Source organism: Myotis yumanensis, unplaced genomic scaffold (genome assembly GCF_028538775.1).
Source record: "Myotis yumanensis isolate MYYU_CA2020_CCGP unplaced genomic scaffold, mMyoYum1.0.hap1 SCAF_5, whole genome shotgun sequence".
Classification (NCBI taxonomy): Eukaryota; Metazoa; Chordata; class Mammalia; order Chiroptera; family Vespertilionidae; genus Myotis; species Myotis yumanensis.
Genome location: NW_027223756.1, coordinates 28,298,505 through 28,309,312, shown reverse-complemented (window position 1 = coordinate 28,309,312; position 10,808 = coordinate 28,298,505). Strand labels below are relative to the sequence as shown.

Here is a 10,808-nt window from a genome sequence, read left to right as displayed (position 1 = left end):
TGAAATATTAATTGTATTCAGTCCATTATTTCACCAAACTCTAAGTATGTTTGATGCTTAATAGCAAAAATTAAAAAAGTGTTTTTACATGTTTTTTGAATTTTATTTTGAAAGGAAAATATGTATTTGGTAAATATGTGAGAAAACATGATGAAAGCAACAATTTTCTATATACTCTTCCTTTCTGGCTCTTACCTTACTGACAAACATTTTTTAAACAAAAATTTTTATGGAATTGTAATGTACACACAGAAAAATGAGCAAATCGTTAATTTCAGCTCAATGTATTTTCAGGTAGTGAACATACTTAGTATCAGCATCTTGATGAAGAAATGAAACATTATTAGCATCCCAGATGCCACACAAATGATCCCTTAAGATTACTACCAGTTCAAGTATAACATATATCCTGACTTCCAATGAGCATGTAGTTTAGTTTTGCCTGTTTAAAATTTTTTAATGAAATAGTAGAGTATATTCTCTTTTGTGCTTTGCTTCTTTCACTCAATATTATGTTTATGACATTTATTCATGATATTGCTTTTAATTTTAGTTTTTTATTCTCATTTCTGTATAGTAGCCCAGTGTATGAATATTTTATGACTTATTACCCATTCTATTGTATGTAGATATTTGGATTGGTTCAAGGTTTGGCTGTTTGAATAATACTGCTCTGAACATTCTTTTACATATCTTTTGGCAAATATATATGTGCATTCTGTTGGTTATATACATCGGGGTAAAATTGCCACTCATTTAGTAAGTAGATGTTCACTTTTAGTAGATATTTCCAAATAGTTTTCCAATGTGCTGTTCAGTTTACACTGTTAACAGCAGTGTTTGGATGTACCAGGTCCTCTACATTTTTATCAACACCTAGTATTGTCTGTTTTTCTTTTTATCCCATTTTAAACCTTTTATTTGCTAGCTCTTTTTATATTGACTTTCTTATCACTAAAGAATATGGCTGTAACCTTTTCATAAATATTAAACAATTAATTTCTGCCGGGGTTCATGTCCCAGCATCAAGAAGGGTTCAGGAATCTGGAAAAGGCTGCGCGTAGATGACATAGAAATCCAGAGACTAATAAAGAGTCCGGAGACGAGTTATAATTTTGAAAGGCATTGGGGGTCAGAGGACCTTCAGCTAAAGGAACTGAAGAGTGCCTCCTTGTCTAGGACCCTTGCTTTTATTAACACAATTTGTCCTAAGGCTAGGTGGAGATAATACACTTCAATGGGTAAGGTTTCAAAGGGTACAGAGTCCATTGTCAGAGAGGGGGAATAGCCTACGGCTGTTCAGGTGTTTGGCCAGTAGGAGGCAATAACATGTAGATTAAGATGCCCTTTAACTGTCTGGCAGCCACAATCAGTTTCCTATTCAGGTTTGGGGAAATGCCTTTAGCCATTTCCAACAGGTGACTACATGTGTGACTCAACCCTGTTGAGTCCCCAAGTCTCATCAACCTTTTGATGAAACTCTTGATATTACACATGCTGGAATTGGTCTACAGCAAATTTCCTGCTATTATTGTTTAGTACCTAGAACACTTAAACTTCTCTGATCCATCCTTCACATAGCTATATTACTATTTTCCCTTACTTTTCTGCACAAACTGAAACCTCCATTTCTTATTCCACTAGCAATAGTTTCTTCTAATTTGCTGTATGAGAGAAAATAATAGAATTATTGTTGTTTCTGTTAACTGTTTCTCACTTACACTTTCAAACCTCTCTCAAATGGATCTTTACTTCTATATAGTCAAGGTTGCTGTTCTATGTCTTTTCTGCTTTTGTAGGATAGGGCAGTTTGCACCCAAGTTTCTGTCTGAGTGGAAGTTGTGACAAGGTGTTCTGTGTGAATCAGTTCAGGGCCAGGTTTATAAAATAACAGGTTTTACTTTAGGGTGCATTGTAATAAATAGGCAGGGAGCTCTTCAGCACTTGGCCCTTCAAATGACAAAAGATTTTATGCTGGGATTCCAAGATTCACTAAATAACTTAGTGCTCTCCAGAAAACTCCTTTTATTTCTTTAGAAATGAGCCTTATAGTTTTTAAAAGTAGGTCATGAAGGGAAATAATAATTATTAAAAATTACGTTATATATAATGAATTATTGTTGTTATACACTGTCTATATACTTGGTTGTTTTCTAAATTATTTACACATATCTCGCTCAATCCTCAAAATAATGGTACAATTGACATCCCTGTTTTAGAGATGGACAAACTAGGACATAAAGAGTTAAAGTAGCCCTAATCAGTTTGGCTCAGTGGATAGAGCATTGGCCTGTAGACTGAAGGGTCTCAGGTTCGATTCTGATCAAGGCATGTACCTTGGTTGTGGGCACATGCAGGAGGCAGCTGATCAATGTTTCTCTCTCATTGATGTTTTTAACTCTCTATCTCTTTCCCTTCCTCTCTGTAATATATATATATATATTTTTTAAGAGTTAAAGTAAACTGCCCAGATTACTTTAGTCAGTGGTGGAATCAGGATTTTAAACCAGGCATCCTGACTCCAGATACATTTTTTTTTTGTTTTTGCTTTCTCTAGTTTTAATCTATTAAACATTCAAAAAGTGTACAGAGTGTATATGTGCGATTTAAAATAAAAATAATAAAATGTTCACCCATCTACCTATCACCCAGTTTAAGAATGAGAACAATGCAAAGACATTGGAAATCCCTGTGTGCTCTCCATCATTAAATCTTTTATCCTCATGAAAATCAACACTTATCCTGAATCTTTAATTAATTACTTGTTATTTTTTTTACAGTTGCAGCAGATATGCATATATCCTTAAGTGTTATATTGTTTAGCTTTGTCTGTTTTTGCAATTTATATAAGTAGATTAATGTAGAATGGGTCATCTGTGGGCTTACTTATTTTTATAACTAAGTTTGAATTCATCCATGTTAATGTAGTTCATTCATTAGAGTGCTCTATAGTATTCCACTGTATACACCTTTACCTTTACATTCATTTTACTGTTGACCAACTTTGGGGTTGCTCTAAGAGTTTTGTTACCATGAAGAATGCTGCTATAAGCATTATGGAATATATCTCATGCACTTGGGCAAGAGTTATTTTGGGGTAAATGCACATCTAGGAAGGTACTATCTGGGTCATATCAAGAACTGGAAAGATATAAAAATGAATGAAATAGTTAATAGGTGCCAGCACCAAAAAGACAGAGTGTTAGAATTATCTACAAAGATTTTTAGATGGACTTCAAAATATGCTTCATGCAATTACAAATATGCTTGAAACATGAAAAATTGAGAGTTTCAGCAAAGAAATGTAAAGTGCAGCAAAGAAATAAAAGACATAAAGAAATGCCAATGGATATTTTACAAATTAAAAATACAATGAAATGAAAAACTCAGTTGGTGAGTTCAATAATAGAATAGAATGGACAAACAAAAATCAGTGAACTAGAAGACAGAAAAATAAAAATTACCCAATCTGAACAGTAGAGGAAAAATGGACCATAAAAAGATAACAGAGCCTCAGGAACCTATGGGACAATAACAAAAGATCTAACATTTTGTCATTGGAATCCCAGAAGGAAAGGAGAAAACTTCTTAAATTGGGCAAAAGACACAGATCCAAAGATTCAAGAAGCCTAAGAAATTCAAAACAAGATAAACCATAAAAATCCACACAAAAGACATCATTGTTAAATTTCTGAAAACTAAAGAGAAGGAAAAATCTTGAAAGCAATGATAAAGAAAAATGACACATTACCCATAGGACAATAATAATTTGAATGACAGTAAATTTCTCATTAGAAGCCATGGAGGTCAGAGGGACGTGACATAATACTTTTAAAGTGCTGAAAAAAATAACTGTTAACCCAGGAGTCTATATCCAGTGAAAATATATTTCATGAAGAGAAAATGTTGCCTGTAGACCTACCATAAAAGAATGGATAAAGGAAGTTCTCCAAAGAGATAGAAATCCATTTTACATGGAACATTAGCTCAGCTAGAGAGGCTCAGTTGGTTAAGTTTCATCCTGTGTACCCTGGTGCATCCTGGGCATACCTGGGTTGCGGGTTCTGTCCAGGGTACTTATGGGAGGCAACCAATCAATGTTTCTCTCTCTCTCCTTCTTTATTCCTCTCTCTAATAAAATATATTAAAAATAAAATAAAACATCAGGAAAAAATTAAAAACATAGTAAACAAAAATATGGGTAAATGTAATAGGCTTTCCTTTTCCTCTTGGGTTTTCTAAATTATGTTTGATGGTTGAATTCAAAATTATAACACTGTCTGATATAGTTCTAAATGTAGGTAGAAGAAATGTTTACTTATATATTATAAAAGTTGTAAAGGGAGATAAACTTTCCAACCTTCTCATGAACTGGTAAAATGACAACACCAGTAAACTGTGATGAGTTATGTATGGAGTAACCACTATAAAAACTACACAAAGTGAAACACTGAAAACCACTATAGAGAAATCAAAATAGAATTCTAAAAATTATTCTAATAACCCATAAGAAATCAATCAGGAAAAAAGAAAAGAGAGAAACAAACAAAAAAACCCAGAGAGAACAAATAGAAAACAAAGAATAAAATGGCAAACTTAATCTCTAACATCAGTAGTTACATTAAAGGTACATGGTTTGAACACACCAATTAAGACAAAAAGATGGACAACATGGGTTTTAAAAAATGATCAACTATATGCTGCCTACAGGAAACTTCACTTCAAATATAATGATATAGGCAGATTGAAAGTAATAAGGTGGAAAATATATTCCACAAATATAAAAAAAATTAAGTAAGAGTGGCCATATTAATGTCACAAAGTAGATGTCAGAGCAAGGAAAGTGACCAGACACAGAGTGGAACATTATATAATGATAAAAGAAGGAGACATAGCAATTCTTAATATGTATACAGCGAACAACAGAGTTGCAAAATATGTGAAGCTAAAACTGATAGAACTTAAAGGAGAATTGGACAGATCAACAATTAAAGCTGGAGACTTTAATACTCTCTCTCAACAAATGATAGAACTAGAGAGAAAAATCAGAAAGAATATAGAAGAACTCAACAACACAGGATCTAATCTATATTTCTAGAACACGTATCCAATGCCAAAATACACATTCTTTTCAAATGCTCACATGATATATACAAGATAGAACATATAAACAAGGCTGTAACACAAACTTAAACCAATTTTAAATAATTGAAATCATACAGTGTGTGTTATCCAACCATAATGGCATCAAACTAAAAATCAATAACAAACAAAATAATAGGAAAAATTTCAAATACTTGGAAACTAAACAACACACTTCTAACTAACCGATGGATCAAAACAAAGTCTCCAGTGAAATAAAATACTTTGAACTGAATTGGGAATGAAAAGACAACGTATCAAAATTTACAAGACACAGCTAAAGCAATGCAGAGAGGGAAATTTATAGTACTAAGTGCATATATTTGAAAAGAGGAGAAGTCTCAAATCAATCATGTAAGTTCTCACTTCAAGAATATAGAAAAGGAAGAGGAAAATAAACCAACAGAAGCAGCAGGAAGAAAATAATGAAAATAATAGAAGAAATCAATGACAATCCAAAATAATAATGGAGAACATCAATGAAATAAAAAGCTGGTTCTTTGAAAAAATCAACAAAATTGACAAACGTCTAGCAAAACTGACAAAAGTCTTCCTTCCCAACCATTTCAGACTTCAGATGTGTTAGCATCAAATCCTTCATATATTCAAAACTTTCTGCAGCATGTCTCCCATTGAGAAGTTTCTTTAAGAAAATGTTTCTATATTTTCTCTGAATTATTGCTTTTCCTGCATATAACTAAATTAAAAAAGATTTTAAAGAGATTCAATTCATCCTTGAAAGTTAGCCTTTATCTTTCACTTTAACTAACTTGAAGAATTTTTAAATGTTTGATAGAATGAAAGGAAAGCAAATACATCTAGCATAAAAATGGAAATCAACTTGATTATGTAATAACTATAAGCTAACTGAATAAAATCATGTTTAATATATTTTACAATGTTTCATCGGTTAAAGTACTATTCAACGCACTGGTAATAATCCAGCTGAATTAATCTTGAAACTATTTGTCACTTCACATTAGCATATGTGAGCATAAAAAGCATGGGGCATGGTGCTTTTTTACATTATTTGTCTTCTATATTGTATCCAGAAGAGACCAAGTTTTGCCACCTAATTATTAAAAGTAAGCTGGGAAATATGTTTAAGATTATTCCCGATGAATGCTGAAAGTGTTCTATATCTTGAAAGAGGTGTGGGTTGTATGGATCCATTTGTTAAAATGCTACCATTAAGATTAGTGCATTTCAATTTGTGTGAATATCACCTTAAGAAAAGAACTATGCGAAAGTAAACATTGAGTGGGAGGCTAAGAGTGGAGGGATATGTATAAATGAAAAAGAGAGCATGTTGTGAAGCTGGGTGATATGTAGATGGAAGTTTATGATTGTTTACAATTGTTGGCTTACTTCATCAGTTTATTTTGTATTGATATCCTCAGGGAAGTCTATTCTCAGTAACATTTACCAAGTGAACCATGGATGCTGGTCACAATGATCCTATTTTATCCTTCTAGGTAGAAACAGATGCTTTTCAACTACAAAGTTATTTAATCTGCACAGAGTCTAGATTTTATTTAGCTTTATTTATTTTACCTAGAGGTGAAATATTTTGAAAAATATCCTCATTTAAAATCTCCCATCATTTTGGCTCTCACCTAAAGTGGATTTTGCTGGACAATTGATTTCACCTCTCAATAAATATGAAATCCATCTGAAATGAATTATATTTGGTGTATTTGTGTTCTTATATATGCACTGACCGGTCACATTTAATGCATTTTTAGGATATTTAGAGGTACATTTTCCTAAACTGGTGAGATATGAACAGATATAGCCAGAATGAATTATCATTGATTTCCATGGTTTCCACTCAAATATTCACCTTTCACATTACCTTGGTCCCATGGTCGACAAACTGCGGCTCGTGAGCCACATGCGGCTCTTTGGCCCCTTGAGTGTGGTTCTTCCTAAGCCTTAGGAGCACCCTAATTAAGTTAATAACAATGTACCTACCTATATAGTTTAAGTTTAAAAAATTTGGCTCTCAAAAGAAATTTCAATCGTACTGTTGATATTTGGCTCTGTTGACTAATGAGTTTGCTGACCACTGCCTTAGTTGGTCTATAATTTAAGGATCAAGTATCATTTTTGTTGTAAGAGGATGGTAGAAGTGAGTCTTGAATATTTGTTTTCTGCATTGCATTATGTTCTTACAATATATTTGGATCTTGATTAATTAATATAGGAGGAGACTTTGATTTAAAAAGTTACAGTAAAATGAACAAGTCTAATATAATCATGACAAATTCTACCCACACAAAAATAAAGTGGAATCCTAAAATGCTTACTTATGACAAATACTTGATGGCTCCTAGTTCCTCTTTGAAATCATTTAATTGATAAGATATTTCCATTGTAAGTATTCTTTGGCCTCAGTTTTCCTCCCACTAATCTGATTGTTCCCTTTATTGGGCAGGTGTAACCACAAAACAAAGTAAATCTGCTGTTTGTGTCACTTGGTTAAGTCATGTAATTTAGAGAAATGATTGCTTATTTTACCATCAGTGTTGCTAACCAACTTTTCACTTTTGTATGGCTTGCTGATGTGTTTGTTGGGACCATTGCACAGTGTATTTCCTGTGTTCACAAATTACATTGTGCATCAGAGAGAAATTGCACTGCTGAAGAATAAAAGTTGATCACAAAAAATTTACATTTCAGGAGGGAGTAATTCTCAATTAAACCTTAGTGTGCATGAAAATAACTTGAGAAAAACTGAAGTGCAGATTTCCATGAGCACCAACAGAGAATTTGATTCAAGATTCCGAGAGGAGCCCAGAATTAACTCGGGGGGGGGACCCTAAGACTCCCAGGTAATTCTTTATGCGAGTGGTTCACACACTCCTGTTTGAGAAACATCCACTCGACCTGAAAGTCCTTATAACGCTCAGATTTTGGAAATTGTGTTGAGAGGCAAGCGCCTCATGAAGTTATTAATTTGAACGCGTGGTGGCAGTACAGGCTAAGAGACTAAATCTAAGCTCTGCAGATCCGGTGGACGCCATTTCGCGGAGAAACCCAAGAAAAAATACTGGACACATTTAAGCTAAAGCCAAAATAGACGTGTTCCGGAAGGCAGTCGTCGCCAGAGAAGTTAAAAGAACGAATTTGAAACTCTTTAGCAAAGCCGTTTTGGAGGGTCGACGGTGGATGTGGTGATTGGGAGTGAAAAAAGACTTTTCCTCTGAAATCAGGCATAACAATAGACATGGCACAGACAAAAGGACATCGCAAGAAAAGGCAAGTGGTAACCTTCATTATATTGATGCTTTTGTGGGAGGCGGGTTCAGAATCCATACAATATTCTGTATTGGAGGAGACAGAGAGTGGCACATTTGTGGCCAACTTGACAAAGGACCTGGGACTCAGGACGGGAGAGCTGGCTGCGCGGGGAGCACGGGTTGTTTTCAAGGGGAACAGACAGCATTTGCAACTTGACCCACAGACCTATGATTTGCTGCTAAATGAGAAACTGGACCGGGAGGAGCTGTGCGGCGCCACTGAGCCGTGTTTGCTACCCTTCCAGGTGTTACTGGAAAATCCTTTGCAGTTTTTCCAGGCTGCCTTGCAAGTGGGAGATATAAATGACCACGCCCCGGAGTTCCCGGCCAGAGATATGGTCCTAAAAATATCAGAAACCACTGCGCCAGGAAAGATATTTCCTTTGAAAATGGCACAGGATTTAGACGTGGGTAGCAACAGCCTTCAGAGCTACACAATCAGCTCCAATTCTCACTTCCGCGTTCTCACCCGCAATCGCAGCGACGGCAGGAAGTTCCCGGAGCTGGTGCTGGACAAAGCGCTGGACCGTGAGGAGCAGCCTGAGCTCAGGCTAACCCTCACCGCGCTGGATGGGGGGTCTCCGCCCCGGTCAGGGACCATAGAGATTCAGATCTGGGTCTTGGACAGCAATGACAACGCCCCAGAGTTCGCTCAGGAACTCTATGAGGCGCAAGTCCCTGAAAACAGCTCCCTGGGCTCTCTGGTTATCACCGTCTCAGCGAGAGATTTAGATGCAGGATCCTTTGGAGAGGTATCTTATGCCCTACTTCAAACCGACGACGTTGACCAACCCTTCGAAATAAACGCAATCACAGGCGAAATTCGACTGAGAAAAACATTGGATTTTGAAGAATTTCAATCTTATCACGTGGATGTTGAGGCCACAGATGGCGGGGGACTATCAGGAAAATGTTCCATAGTCATCAAGGTTCTGGACGTGAATGACAATGCCCCTGAATTGGCCATGTCGTCGCTCAGCAGCGCCATCCCTGAAAACCTGCCAGAGACGATAGTGGCAGTTTTCAGTGTATCAGATGCAGATTCTGGACATAATCAACAGGTTATTTGTTCTATAGATGATAATCTCCCCTTTCTTCTAAGACCGTCGGCGGAGAATTTCTACACCTTGGTAACAGAAGGAGCTCTGGACAGAGAGAGTCAGGCCGAGTACAACATCACCATCACCGTCACCGACATGGGGACCCCCAGGCTGAAAACCCAGCACAACATCACCCTGCTGGTCTCCGACGTCAACGACAACGCCCCCGCCTTCACCCAAACCTCCTACACCCTGTTCCTCCGCGAGAACAACAGCCCCGCCCTGCACATCGGCAGCGTCAGCGCCACAGACAGAGACGCGGGCCCAAACGCCCAGCTCACCTACTCGCTGCTGCCGCCCCACGACCCGCGGCTGCCCCTGGCCTCGCTGGTGTCCATCAACGCGGACAACGGCCACCTGTTCGCCCTGAGGGCGCTGGACTTCGAGGCGCTGCAGGCGTTCGAGTTCCGCGTGGGCGCCACGGACCGCGGGTCCCCCGCGCTGAGCAGCCAGGCGCTGGTGCGCGTGCAGGTGCTGGACGCCAACGACAACGCGCCCTTCGTGCTGTACCCGCTGCAGAACGGCTCCGCGCCCTGCACCGAGCTGGTGCCCAGGGCGGCCGAGCCGGGCTACCTGGTGAGCAAGGTGGTGGCGGTGGACGCAGACTCGGGCCAGAACGCCTGGCTGTCGTTCCAGCTGCTCAAGGCCACGGAGCCCGGGCTGTTCGGCGTGTGGGCGCACAATGGCGAGGTGCGCACGGCGCGGCTGCCGAGCGAGCGCGACGCGGCCAAGCACAGGCTGCTGGTGCTGGTCAAGGACAATGGCGAGCCCGCGCTGTCTGCCAGCGTCACGCTGCACGTGCTGCTGGTGGATGGCTTCTCGCAGCCCTACCTGCCGCTGCCGGAAGTGGCGGCCGACCAGGCGCAGGCCGACCCGCTGACCGTGTACCTGGTCATCGCGTTGGCGTCGGTGTCGTCGCTGTTCCTGTTCTCGGTGCTGGCGTTCATCGCGGTGCGGCTGTGCAGGCGGAGCAGGGCCGCCTGGGTGGGTGGCTGCTCGGTGCCTGAGGGCCACTTTCCGGGCCACCTGGTGGACGTCAGCGGTACTGGGACTCTGTCCCAGAGCTACCAGTATGAGGTGTGTCTGATGGGAGGCTCAGGGGCCAGCGAGTTCAAGTTCCTGAAGCCGATTCTCCCCAACTTCCCTCCTCAAGAAACTTGGGAAGGAAATGAAGGAAAACCCTACTTTTCGGAATAGCTTCCCATTCAGTTAAGTATTGTATGATTCTGCTAAACCCTACTTAATAAGTTTGAAAATCTCTTTT

General features: G+C 38.9%; 1 protein-coding gene across 1 annotated transcript; it reads left to right on the top strand.

Annotated features, from left to right (window-relative positions):
• The first annotated feature begins 8,072 nt into the window (after positions 1 to 8,072).
• Positions 8,073 to 10,757, top strand: PCDHB6 (protocadherin beta 6). The gene has a single exon (XM_070414787.1). It carries the CDS (start codon positions 8,372 to 8,374, stop codon positions 10,739 to 10,741), a length of 2,370 nt encoding a protein of 789 aa, XP_070270888.1. The 5' UTR covers positions 8,073 to 8,371; the 3' UTR covers positions 10,742 to 10,757.
• The last annotated feature ends 51 nt before the right edge of the window (positions 10,758 to 10,808 follow it).

Excerpts from the sequence above, each read along its gene's own strand:
- PCDHB6 (XM_070414787.1), top strand. The coding sequence starts at position 8,372 with ATGGCACAGACAAAAGGACATCGCAAGAAAAGGCAAGTGGTAACCTTC.